The sequence below is a fragment of the Martes martes genome, assembly GCF_963455335.1.
Source record: "Martes martes genome assembly, chromosome: 4".
Lineage (NCBI taxonomy): Eukaryota > Metazoa > Chordata > Mammalia > Carnivora > Mustelidae > Martes > Martes martes.
The window spans coordinates 31,286,601-31,300,961 of NC_137891.1; the positions used below are offsets into that span (position 1 = coordinate 31,286,601).

Here is a 14,361-nt window from a genome sequence, read left to right on the forward strand (position 1 = left end):
TGTAATGCAGGATCCTGGACTGGATAATGGATCAGGAAAAATAATGCTTTGAAGGACATGATTAGGACTATTGGTGAAATTAAAAAGTAGATGGCATATTAAATCAAAATATTGTATTACGTTAGATTTCCTGAATTCAAACACTGTAGTGTGGCTATCTAAAACGATACCCCAGTTCTTAGGAGATGCACACAAGTACATATGTAAAGTGTAATAGAATTGGATTCAGCATAATGGGTGAGTGGATGGATGTGTGGTGGAAGGGGGAGATAGTGGGGAGAGGAAAAAGCAAATAGTTCTGTAAACATTCTAACACTTACCTCTTGGTTAAGAAATCCACATATTGCTCTTGGGTATATACCAAGGAATTAAATTGCTGGTCAACAGCTTAGCTTTAGCAGATACTGCCAGGAAAAATGTCCAAAGTTGTTTCACTTCACATTTTCTTTTAAGATAGACTTTATTGGGTATTTATTCTAATACTCTAAGGAATTGCCAAAGTTTTGTCTTTTTCGTTGAACTTTTTCGATTTGATTATATATTGTGTGCTTGAGACATCCATTACATCTGTGTATTATACAAACCTTCCACCCTGTTGCTTGCCTTTTCACTTTTAATGATTTTTGATGAAAAGTTCTTAAAATTTTAATGTAGTAGAGCTCATTTCTTTCCCTTGTGAGTGCTTTTGTGTCCCATTTAACGAATGTATTCATACTCGAAGTTCATGAAGATATTCTGTATTGCTTTACTATTTTACCTTTTCCATTTAGAGCTACCATCTGTAATTTTTGTATGTGGTGTGAGATGGATCAAGATTATTTGTTCATTACACATATCCAATTAATCCAGCATCATTTATTTAAAAGAGCATACTCTCCACTGAGCAAGTACCATCTTTTCAAAAAAAAAAATTTTTTTTCTGGACCCTTGATTTTCTCTCCTCTGTAAATCCTTTGACCAATATCACATTGTCTTACTTAGCTTTTTAATCATAGTATCTGGTGTTCAAGACTACAGCCTCATTCTTCAGTGCTTCCTTGGCTATTCTTTGTCTTTAAATTTCCACATTAATTTAGAATCAACTTAATTTCCAAAAATAAACCTGGCCGAGATTTTCACTGCCAACAGAGATTGATTTGGGGAACTGACATCTTTCAGTATTGTATTGTCTTCCAATCATGAATATGGTATATAAAGACTGAGGTCTTTTTTTTTTTTTTAAAGATTTTATTTATTTATTTGACAGACAGAGATCACAAGTAGGCAGAGAAGCAGGCAGAGAGAGGAGGAAGCAGGCTCCCCGCTGACCAGAGAGCCCGATGCGGAGCTCGATCCCAGGACCCTGGAATCATGACCTGAGCCGAAGGCAGAGTCTTTAACCCACTGAGCCACCCAGGCGCCCAAGACTGAGGGTTTTTTTTTTTTTGCTATATATGCAATATTTTCAATGGTATTACAAAGGGCAATATTCTAAGCTTCATTTTCTAATTGTTGGTTGTACATGAAAAATGAAACATTTTTATATTGAACTTGTATTTAGTGAACTTGCTTAATCTAAAAACTAATTCTAAAAGTTGGATCTTTTTGAAATTTTCCACGTCCACAATCATGTCATATACAAATGACATTTGAAGTTCTTCCTTCCCATTCCTTAGGCCTCCTTTGTTGCTTTTTCACTGTTTGAAACTTGCGGAACCTGGTTGAATAGAAGTGCTGATAGCAGTTATTGCCAGACTTCCTATCTCTGGGAGGAAACTTTCAGCAAATCACCATTAAACATAATGTTTCCTGTACATCTGTCAAGAATAATTTTTTTAATCATTAATGATTAAGGAAGAACCTTTCCTAGTTTGCTGAGTTTTTATCCTAAAACTGGCCGTGAAATTAACCAAAAGCTTCTTTTGCTTCTACAGAGATGATCGTGAAACTTTTTTTTTTTCTGTAAATCTGGTAAATGCTATGTTGAAATGTTAACTGCTCTTGCTTTCCTGGAATAAACTTAATTTGGTTATATTATTCTTTTATATACGGCTAATTTGATTTGTGGCTATTTTATGTAGGATTTTATACCTATATTCATGAGAGACTGTTTTAGAACTTTACTTCCTTGTAAGGATTGTAAAGTTTTGGTATCAAGGTCACGCTGGCCTCAAAAGGCAATATCCGAAGTTCTCTCTTAATACCTTGGGGAAAGTTCATCTAATTAAGACTGACTTTTTTTCCCTTAATACTTAAAAGAATTACCTAGTGGAACCATCTGGGCCTGTTTTTTTTGTGGACTTTTTTTTTCATTAACAAACTCAAATTCTGCAATACAAAAATCATTATTTCTTCTTGGGTCAGGTTTAACAAATTCTGTTTTCCAAAATGTTTTTTCCATCTTACCTACATTGTCAAGTTTATTGATGTAAAAATTTGGTGACAATATGCTCTCCTTTTTAAAGTCTAGAAGGCTCTGTAGTAATGTCTTTCACTTTTCAATGGTACTTTTTCTTCATCTTCCTAGAGGTTTAGTTTTATTTTTTTTTTTTTTTTTTTTTTTTTTTTTTAAAGATTTTATTTATTTATTTGACAGACAGAGATCACAAGTAGGCAGAGAGGCAGGCAGAGAGAGAGGAGGAAGCAGGCTCCCTGCTGAGCAGAGAGCCCGATGCGGGGCTCGATCCCAGGACCCTGGGATCATGACCTGAGCCGAAGGCAGAGGCTTTAACCCACTGAGCCACCCAGGCGCCCGAGGTTTAGTTTTATTATTCTCAGATTTTGTCTTGTGTCCTGGTTTAAATTTTACTGACTTCTGTTCCTATCTTCATTTTGCCCTTTTATTTTTATTTTTTTTAAGATTTTATTCATTTATTTGACAGACAGAGGTCACAAGCAGGCAGAGAGGCAGGCACAGAGAGAGCGGGGGCGGGGGAGGAAGCAGGCTCCCTGCTAAGCAGAAAGCCTGATGCGGGGCTTGATCCCAGGACCCTGAGATCATGACCTGAGCCGAAGGCAGAGGCCTAACCCACTGAGCCACCCAGGTGCCCCCTTACCTTTTATTTTCATTAGGCTTAATTTGTCGTTGTTCTAGCTTCTAGAAATGGAGGCTTAAGAATCTTTTCTTCTGCCTATCACTTAATATTACCATATCCCCAAAATTTATCAAGAATTCTCTCTTTTCACTCAGTCTATAATCTCCAAGGGCATTTCATTTGTAAGTTATGGCTGCAATATCTACTTATATATTGTTGATTCTAAAATTTTTTAAACAGAATGAAATAGTAACACCCCTCCCCATCAGCTCTCTAATTTCTCATAACCAACCTAATTTCCCTATCTGCTGCTTCTCTTTTTCGTACATCACTCATATCAATGGATAATTTACCCAGTTCCTAAGTAAAACACCTAAGAATTATCCTTATCTCTTTCTGATAAGTAGTAATGAAATTGTGTTAACACTAATTCCTAAATCTCTTTCAAATCCATGCTCCCTTTCCCCCATTCTTCCTTCTTGATCACTATTGCTACAATTCTTATTCAGGCCTCATCATTTTCCTCTGGACTGTGTGTAAAGGCTTGTCTCCTGGTCTCAATTTTTTTTTCCTCTACCAATCTAATTTTCAGAGATCTTTCTGAAGTGTAAACGTGATTGTGTGATTCCTCCACTCGAATTTTCTTAATTGCTCCTCTGAGATTAAAAAAAAAAAATCTAAATTTCTTGGCATTGCACATAACGAAATTCTTTATGCCATCAGTCCTACCTTGCTATGCACTCCCCATCAAAAAAGAAAATAACGTAATTTAAAAATATCAAATGACTTGCGTACTTCTTCACAAGCCAAGTACCCTCTTTTCCTCATTTTTTAAACTATGATGCTCTCTCTACCTGAATGCATCCTTCTATCATTACTATTACCACCAACACCACGCTACCCAAAACTACTAAAAGCATTTTTTACACATAAACCATAGTAGTAGCCTTAATCAAAGACTTCTTAGATATGAAAGTAACTTGATTATTCAATAAATCCAAACTCAAATTTGTATTTAAGTATTTGATTTTATTTGGTATATACCACTATGACCTTATTGTAACTGAAATCCAATACAGGATTTTTTAAATTATTTATTTTCTTTTAATTATTAGTCAACTCCACAAAGACAATAATACTGCTGTGGAAGACCAAAGGGGGAAAAATGATGTATTTATTTACAATTCTCTATATTGTAAACATTTAATCTATATACTGTAACTAACTTATAATGAGAGAGCTTTACATAGACAAGGAAGTGATGCCCACATTTCTATTCACATTCAGCGATAGCGTATTAAATAGATCAGATTTTGTTTTCCATTAGCATTATGCTTTCTTTAGATAATTATCTAAACTTTCAAAAGATCTAAATATATTCAAGTCCTATACAACTAAAACTACTAAAGCCAACATATTTGGCTTATAATTTCCTTTTTAGAATAATTTAAAGTGCTATAAGCAACCTGGCAATCAACACTTTCTATAAGAACAAAACTACCTTTAAACATTAATTTACAAGATAATATACAATGTTTATCTGGAATAGCTGAAATTTCAGCACAAGGTCACTGTCACATGTATAACAGCAGGATTTTTTTTTTTTTTTGCATAACATGAAGCTTTGAAATTAACTGATGAATGACCGCCACAATGGCATATTATTGGTTTCCTACAAAAGAGGATAAGAACTACTAGTATATTCTATCTTGTCTTTGTTTTTTTTTTGAGGTCACTTGACAGTAAGTTTGCATATTCAACAAGTCTACTGAGTTACAATATTGTCTACTATAATCATTGCCCTTTTATAACAGCAAATGCTAATGGTAGTTAATAACATATACCACTCAAAAAAACACATTTTTTCCCCTTTTGAACAGGAACCTATATTTTGGGAGTTGGTGTGCAAGAAGGCTAAAACAACAGAACTATAAAACAGTGTATCTGACACAATATGTTGAAGAAATATGTATCTGTTTCATAGTTTTTGTACTTATGATAATGCCCTGCTAAGCTACAAATACGTAAATAGTATATTTTCTCGCTTGATATATTAAGTCCACTAGAATCAAGTTCTCATTCTCCTTTGTATTATATAACTTTACCAGATAATCCAATCATGAAAGCATATGCCCAAACCTGCAGATCATGTGCACTGTGGTCTATCACAACCAGAATTCTCTTCAATTTTCATTTTTATTAAAATGAAATTGAGAATACCTAAAAATTAATAAAGAGAATGTTTTAGTATGAATTAAAACTAGAACTCAGTGGTTTATGGACTATTCGTTATTTTGGCATGTGTTTTTTCCTTCACAAGAATGACTAAGTTGAGCCTGTCCAAAAGTCACCTGTTGCAACCTCACAAATATCTCACAGCATTATCTAGTCTTCATTCTCTCAATGTCCCAATTAGACTGCTCTAGTAAAACAATCAACAGAGTTTTAAAAATAATAAACCAAAAGAGGTTCAAAAAAAGAGCACCATCCTATTAGGAGACTGAGATAACATGGACTATAGATGAGGTGGTTACTATGATTAAAATGCTGCCAAAATTCTGACAAAACTCAAGCTGTTATACTGCATGGACCCACACCATGGTCTAAACCTAAAAAACCCTGGGACAGAAACATGATTTTAAAAATAAATTCTAAAATTATAGCTGTAAAAAATGGTGATATGATTAATTTTAAAGCACAAGTGACATGTTACATTGTATTGCTTAACTTTCCAAACAATGCTTGTCCATGTCAGGTTTGGGCCATTATCCTGCTAAGACAGAGAGCATTACATTTATTCAAAAGCCCAGATTTCAATGTCTTGAATAAAGAAATCTTCCTTCTTAGAAAGTGTATGATTCCCAAATGTTTTACAAGAATGGCTTCTTCCATGGTAGAGATCTCCATCAAGCCAAAGGGCAAATTCTCCCCTGCAATACATAAAAGAAAACAGTTTTAGCAATAATCTCTTAATACTTACGCCCTAAGTTGTAAGATAAATATTGCAGGGGTTGTAAAATAATAATTTTAATGTGACATTTCAATATTCAAAACTCTAAAATCATTCATTTTTTTCAAACCCTTTCCTACTCCTTTCCATACTAGTACAAGGCAATTTTGGTTTGCTCACATCCCAGTATAAAAATCACTTATTGCACAGATTAAGCAACAAAATGAATCCTCTAAAATAACTTCACATAGAATTCTTTTGACTGTACAGGTGCCACTCTGTTATTCTTTGCCTGGTATTACGAGTTTCTTTTTGGTAAATGGTTTTTATATATTTGACATGAGTTAAATATTTAATGTATTTAACATGAAAACTCCTTCTCATCTAACATTAACATGCATGGTTAATGTTAAGAGTTCAATCTCCAGTTCACAACTTAGGAAACTTTAGACTTCAGTTTGCTCCAGGTCCCATATGTAATAGATGTTGAAACCAGAATCTAAATCAGGTCTAACTCCAAAGCTTATACTTAGGCCATCACATCATGATTTACATTTGAGGGCTCCTGTTTGGAATTCTGGAATATCAAAGTCCGTGTTGCTCTAGGTTTCTGAGCTTGGAGAAGGAGACATGGTCTTAAGTTGCTATCAAAGGACCCAATGTTTAGTTTAGCTAACTGTAATCATGTGGTATAATCAAAATCAAGTCCCAGCAGACATCTAATGACATTATGTATGTTATTTTCAAAGATTCAAGGCATCTTTAACAGCTTGAAATTATCAGCCATTTGCCTGTGAGGACTTCCTGGAGAGCTAACTGAATCACATTAAGACTACCAGTTGGAAGTAGGGCTAAATGACTACCTACACCCCACCAATAAAAAAAGGTGTAATTGGAACATATAAACATATGCTGATTCTAACAACTAAGAATAATATGGTTTTTAGTTATCTGATTAGGTCCCTCAGAGAAGGCTATAATAACCATGGTAATTTTTTAATCACTGAAATCATGTCTTCCAAACACCTACCTATAGAAAAGCTTAAGAGAAATTTGTTAGAATCACTCAGGATAATGAATATTCTTGCATACTAACAAGATTCTGCAGCCTAAATCAATTATTGTAAACCCTCAGCTGTGGGAAACAAATAATACTTTTATAAGTTTGGGAATTATTTAGCATAATTTATATCTGGTCCTGAAGGATGGAGAGAAATACCAAAAGAAGGAGTCAACGTTTGCTAAGAAGCACTATTTGAAAAGTCTAGGCTAGGAGAAGTAGAGCAAACTACTTCCAAACACTGTCTTTTAAAGACTGAATAAAGTTGGGGTGCCAGAATAAACAAAAGTTCTCATAGTGCTTGCTATGCAAAGGGAATCAAATTAATGACTGAAGCATACTGTTAAAAACAAAGCAAATAAGAAAACAAATTCCTATTATTCTCCTACATATCAATCCAAATAAGTCTCCAGGGTAGAAGAAAAAGGAAGCAATTGGATCTTTTTAATACATTGGGAGAAACAACATACCATCACGTTTTTTAAAACATTTGAGAAGGTCTAAGATATTAGTGTATTTCACTTTCACATACCAAGGAGTCACTCTACTCTAAAAGATGGGTTTTAATCAAAAGGGAATCAACAGCATTTTAAAATGAATGAACAAGTATTTTATCAATCGTTTCACATACTACATGTAAGTACCTCCCTGTGAACGTATTTTCTTAATCATAATATACAAATTAAGATTCTAATGTCCAAACTTTTCAAAAATAACTGATTTTATAAATAACACAGATGAATAGTTTCTTTAAACACCTCATCGTAAAATGTTCAAGAGACTTACCCTCCACCACCAAAAGCTAGTGAATCCATGTCTCCTTTGATAAAAAACATATTATCTCCTGTCCACTTAAAGACCTACATAAATAAAAAGAAAGCTTTAAATATGTAGATGAAAACAGTTACTATGTAGAGTTAGTTCTCCTAAATCCTAAGTACTTAACAAAGCCTAGACTGATAGTAAGAGGAATAGTAACAGTACGAACAAAAGACTGGGCATAAGGGTCTGATGCTTTGGGCTTCAGTAGTTGTATGACTAAGTTTAAAAGCACACAACTTTCATTTCCAATTCCTCAAATCTTATTATCTCTTTACACATAGTTCTCTTTTCTTATGTATGTGTCAAGAACTGGGTGGTTAGTGAAAAAAGTTGAAGCAGAAAATCAGTTAAAAAATTAATATAGATGCCATTAACTTTTACCATTAAACATAAATGTACACTAATTTGATAATACTTTGCTATAAGGCCAAGGTCTTTTCTTTGGATACAGATTTGCCTATCATCATTCTTATGTAAGCCTACTACATATGTTTATGGTTTCTAGTTTCAATTTTTTTAAAGAGCAGTGAGGATATAAAAGCACTTAAGAAGTCCAAGAGCAAAATTTCTAGATGTTCATATTCTTAAATATCTTTTTTACTAATCTTCCATGGGAATTTTACTTAAACCTAATAAACAGCCATTTCTAGCACCGCACCTCACCTTTATCAACTTTTTCCTAAGTATTCATTATAGTTTTCAATAAAATAAACTTTTTAAACTTTTTTTCAATAAAATAAACTTTAACATTCGCTTTTTCATAGTTATAAAACATCTAATTTGTAACATTATCTGGTAGAAATAGCATAGAAAGATTTAAGTATAAGCACAACTGATGCTTAAAAAATCTGTAACGGGAACCTGGGTGGTTCAGTCAGTTGGCCTCTGGCTCCTGGTTTTTTGGCTGAGATCATCATCTCACGGGTGGTGAGATCCAGCCCCACGTCAGGCTTCATGCTTAGTGGGGAGTCTGCCTCTCTGCCTCTCTCTCCCCCTGCCCTCACCCCCAACCCGCTCACACTTTCTAAAATGAGTAAATATATCTTTAAAAAAAAAATCTGTAACAATTATAAACTTCCAGTTAGCTGCAGGCATCGGTTATATTTTATGAGGGAACAGAAAGCACTGGTTAATCTGGTGAGCCAGTTGAAGCACAAGACATCTAGTGTATTATCAAATCCTTCCTATTCTGCTCATCATAGATACTATTTTTAAAGACTACTTTTTTAACCAACTGTGCTGATTCCTTTTTCAAGATTATAATTTCACTCTTAGGAAAGGTCTGACACACTTTGAACTTTAATGTACCTAAGATGCTGCGACTGCATGCAATGTTTTAAACAGTCAACATATTGACTGAAATTCATGTACATCTCTACATTTTAGATCTTACTGGCACTGGAATGTAGTCAATTTAAGTTAATCAAGCCATAATAAAGAAAAAGAAGTCAGGTAATTAACTGATTTAAACCCAAATGATTTATTTTTTAAGTTTTCAACACTTACATCATGCAACTTAGTCACTGAAAGTTTCTAAGAATTTCACAAAGGCAATTCAGAACAGTAATAATGATGTATACTCCTTACTGAGACCATGATGTATGTCTGGTACTATGTCAAGTGTTGTATATATGATTCTCATTTAATTTTTAAACAATCTTGTTACATTTTATGGTTCCCATTCTATCCATAGGAAAGTTGGACCTCAAAATGGTCAAAAAGTGCTAAGTTACAGTTAGTAAAAGACAGAGATGAGAGTCAAATGCAAGTGTATATGACTACAAAGTGCATGTTCTTTTCATTATGCCATCTCTTTATAAACTGGATTTTGGAATAATTGTCCTTACCTCAAACTCTGGACAGAACGTAAAAACAAAGGTCTCTCCAGTACCATAAAAGCCATCACTCACTTTAAATGGCTCAGATGCTAATGCACCAAAAACCTAAGGATTAAAAAAAGGCATGCTCAATGACATGACTATTAATTTGCTTCATTAAGTATTACCTCATTATTTAGGTTTAAGATGTAAAAACAACCAGAAATGTAATATAATTTTATCTACTTCTACTTAAAAAGGAAAACACGATCAGCTGTTATGAAATTTGCATTATTGTCAAGTACAAAGCCTATCACGTTCTCAATGGAAAATTTTTCCTAGTTTTGAAATCTAAAAGGATGCTTATTGGGGTGCAATGGTGGCTCAGTCATTAAGCGGCCGCCTTGGGCTCAGGTCATGATCCCAGAGTCCTGGGACTGAGCCCCACACTGGGCTCCCCGCTCAGCAGGAAGCCTGCTTCTCCCTCTCCTGCTCCCCCTGCTTGTGTTCCCTCTCTTGCTGTCTCTCTCTCTGTCAAATAAATAAATAAAAATCTTTAATTTAACAAAAAATTTAAAAATTTAAAAAGGATGTTTATTATGACAATTAAACAATCTCAAAAAGTGATTATCGGGGCGCCTGGGTGGCTCAGTGGGTTAAAGCCTCTGCCTTCGGCTCAGGTCATGATCCCAGGGTCCTGGGATCAAGCCCCGCATTGGGCTCTCTGCTCAGCGGGGAGCCTGCTTCCTCCTCTCTCTCTCTCTCTGCCTGACTCTCTGCCTACTTGTGATCTCTGTCAAATAAATAAAATCTTTTAAAAGAAAAAAGTGATTATCACATTTCAGGACAACATATATGCACAACACGCGTACAATAAGGATAACAAGTTACAGAGGGATTACAGGATTTAGGAAAGCAAAAACCCTTTTGCACGGGTAAACATTCTACTACTAAAATGGTATATGCTCTTTTTCTCTTCATTAGACAATAAATTCAATGAGGGAAGGCTTTTGGTCTGAATTGCTTGGACCTGTAATGCTATACTTTTACACAGAACAAGATACAAAACATAAATAACCTAAAAAAAGAATGAGTGAATAAGGAACTGGGACAAGGTATTTCAATGCTCTGGGTCTAAGTTTCCACATCATAAAACAGGAATGTAGAGAGTTTTATAGATGACTTCTATAGTCACTTTAACAGTCTTAATTTTTGATAATCTGTTGATGATCTACTTTTACACTATATTTTTAAAACAGACATTCTTACTGAAAGGTGTAAGCATATATATATATATATATATATATATATACACACACACATATTTCATATAAATATAAACACACAGCTCAATGTGGAATTATCACAAAGCAGTGTCATTTGACTTTCATTTAGAACAAGAAACAGAGCATCATCAGCACTTCAGAAGCTATCCCTGTGCCTCCTTAGCATCACCACCTCACTTCCCCAGGGAAGTTAAAAAGCCAGAATACCATAGATTTGTTTTGCCCATTTATGAAATTTCCTTAAATGCATTTCTAAGACAGTTACTCCTTAGTGTCTGATTTCCAACTCAATATAACATTTGTGACACGAATCTATGCTATGGCATGTAGTAAGCAGTTCCTTCATTTTTGTGCTGCAATTACCTTTTACTGGGTGTATAACTTTGGGGAAGTTGATGAAATTATTTTAGTCATAGTTACTCTTCTTTAGAACAGTGATGATAGAAGTATCATAGAGTTTTGATGATTAAATAAGATAATGCACATCAATGATTAGTCAAATATGTGGAAACAGCACAATAAAGATGTCAGCAGTAGTAGTGTTTTGTTTTTTAAATTAATATTGCTATTTCATCCTGTCATTACTCTCCAATCTGAACTAACTGACCTGAATTAGATGTTTCAGGAACAAACCAAAACCAATACCAATATTTCTCTTGCTTACTTACGGTTTTGTTCTTGGTATCTTCTTCACACAATTATCTTTAACTTTCAAAACTATGCTTCAAGACTCCATAATTTTCACCCTTTCCATGAACTTCATTCTCACCTTGTCCAAATAGATATGAACACCCCTTTCGCTTTCTCTAGGTTCTCACTACATTTGGCATATTTTGCTTATTCCCGGAGATACTAGTATACCTAAATGTTCTTTTTTACCGGACTTATAATCCCTTAAAGGATTCATGCTCCTATCTATCCTCTGTAGCACTCAAAAAAGCCTTCTATATTATAAGTTCTAGTAAAATTATCAGATAAACTTAATAAAAATGTACTAATGGAAATAATTTTTATGAAAAATATATTAAATGTTTCTTTTAATTGTAAGTTCTTAAAGGGTAAGGTGTCTATTTAGTTATTTTTCATACCTGCCCATCACTGTCTTTAATCACCATCAGCACTGGGGTGTCTAAACCTGTCATTGTTCGATAAAGAGTCTTCAAGCTTGTGCCATGCTTCCCAGTGCCATAAACAAGAGTCCATGGATAGCCAATTGTTCTTGGTGGAAGATGCTTGGTAAGCTTTGAAAAAAAATATGTTAACATTTTACTTGATAGCTTATTGTCAATATACAAGACAGTAATGTCAGCTGCAATGTAATGGTACTTTATAAAATGTAGGCAACAAAAATAACAGTAGGAATTATTCTCAAAGATACAGAGATGCATAAAGAATAACTGTACACTTCTCAGAATGAAACAGTAATTGTGCACCAGGAAAAGAAAGGAACATGCCAAATAAGGACATGGATTAGAAGAGAGACAAGAAATAGGGTTTACTTATTGTTTTTACCCTCTGTATTAAATTAGCAGAAATACTGAATGGACTGTTAGATTATTAACAAACTCTCAAATAATGGGCCCTAGAAACTGAGCTTCAACATTTTATAGCTGTGTGACTTTGAGAAAGATACTAAATTTCTCTATGCCTAAATTTTTTCACTCATAAAATACACACAATAAGAGTATCCAACTCTGATAGGTCCTGTAAAAAACATATGACATAATCACATAAACCAAGTAACTACTACACAGTAAGAAATCAAAATTTTGGCTATTACAACACCTCATCTAAATTGCAATTGTTTATTTTAATGTCTGCTCCTAACATCTTCTGTTACTTTAGTTGCTATATTTTGTTTACTTTTATTCACAGGAAAGGAAGACTAATAGCAGTAACCCTACTTCTTTAGCTTGAAAACAACTGAAAAGAGGCCGTTTTACTCTTATGGGCACACACTTAGAAATGCACATATGTATGTCATACCTTTTCAATTTGATCTGGCAGTAAGAGTTCACTGGGATCACTTAGGTTTGGTCGAAAAGATTCAGACTCCAGGTCTGCTTTCAATGGAGCAATCTGCTTTGAATTTAGGTCTTCTCTTGTAGTAATCTAAAAAAGTAAACAGCAGCAGCATGTTAATATAAAACTGCAACATACATTAAACAATGTCTGCCTTTTGAGAGAAATAAAACTTTGTACCTTAAAAAAGTGGGCTAAAACTTTAATTTAGGATTTTAGAAGTCAAAAGATGTTCCATCTAATAACAGTAGTATATCCAAGATAGGAAAAGATTTTTTAAATATAAACAGACATTTTTCTCAACCACTATATGATGGAAAGATAATGATTAACAGCCCTATTTCTGTGTGAAAGGAAAAGTCACATGCAAACTTTAATTTTCCTGCTGAAGGGCAAAAGTGAGCCAGCTAGCTTGCTATTTATCAGTGCTATTTAAAATATGTGGGATTTTTTTTTTTCATGGTAAACATAAAATTTGCCAGAAATTTTAATTAAGAAAACTTTCTGGGTGCGAAAATTTTAAAGAATGATCCAAAGAAAGTATAGCTTTTCATCAGTATGTGTGCATACATAGATTTATTTGCTTCACTGAAAAATTACCATTACTTAGAAAATGACTTCCTTATTATTACTTTCAAAACACTTTTTGTAAATAGAGTTGGACCACACAAGAAATTTAAAAGTCAATTTTTTCATACCTATGTTTTAAGAATTAGACAAATGTGACGCATTAAAAAAGAATATATGCTTTTGCGTGATGGAAATGATCCTAAAACGGTATTCTTAAAATGATAAAAATGTCATTAACTCAAAACAAACTTGGATACAATCTATTCTGTTGATACTTTTTCATATTTTATTATTAGTAAATTATTTTATAAAGTACCATTATTACTTTTATTTTAATATATAAAATGCAGTAACATTGGGAAATAAAAGATATAAAACATAACTATTATTGATGTAACTTTTAAGTCAGAAAATAGAACTCTATTGGAGCAGATAACTAAAATGCAGCAATGTACAGCAACTGATTCCATTAAGAATGAAATCTTGCTAAATTATTTTGTTCCTTTAACAGATTTCTTACCAAACCTAAACAGCATATATTTTCAACCAATACATGTTCTAGAACTGTATTGTTTTTTGATGAGAAGTTAAACTATATTAATTCCTTCACATCATCAGCATGTTTTACCCTTATTCTGATGATGTGAAAGGTTAAAAAAAAAATCCAAGGCAGCATGAGAAGCATTAAAAGAAAAGAAAAATTCAGTAGTTCTAGCACAGCCATGAAAACATCATCTCATTAAGAAGAGGAAAGCAAACAATAATACACAAAACTGAAAAATGAGTTCAATTGTATCACTTTGTTTCGTAAAAAAAAAAT

At 33.6% G+C, this 14,361-nt stretch overlaps 1 protein-coding gene across 5 annotated transcripts in view; it reads right to left on the reverse strand.

Annotated features, from left to right (window-relative positions):
* Nucleotides 1-4,029: 4,029 nt before the first annotated feature.
* Nucleotides 4,030-14,361, reverse strand: part of LOC308341128 (oxidation resistance protein 1) — a 76,729-nt gene continuing 66,397 nt past the window's right edge. For all 5 annotated transcript variants that reach the window (XM_080800812.1, XM_080800811.1, XM_080800813.1 and 2 more), the window contains 5 exons: nt 12,936-13,061; nt 12,038-12,190; nt 9,694-9,789; nt 7,811-7,884; nt 4,030-5,944 (listed from right to left, as the gene is read on the reverse strand). In XM_080800812.1, coding sequence (XP_080656938.1) covers nt 5,809-5,944; nt 7,811-7,884; nt 9,694-9,789; nt 12,038-12,190; nt 12,936-13,061 — 585 coding nt within the window. In that variant the 3' untranslated portion in view covers nt 4,030-5,808. The remainder of the gene's footprint in view (nt 5,945-7,810; nt 7,885-9,693; nt 9,790-12,037; nt 12,191-12,935; nt 13,062-14,361) is intronic.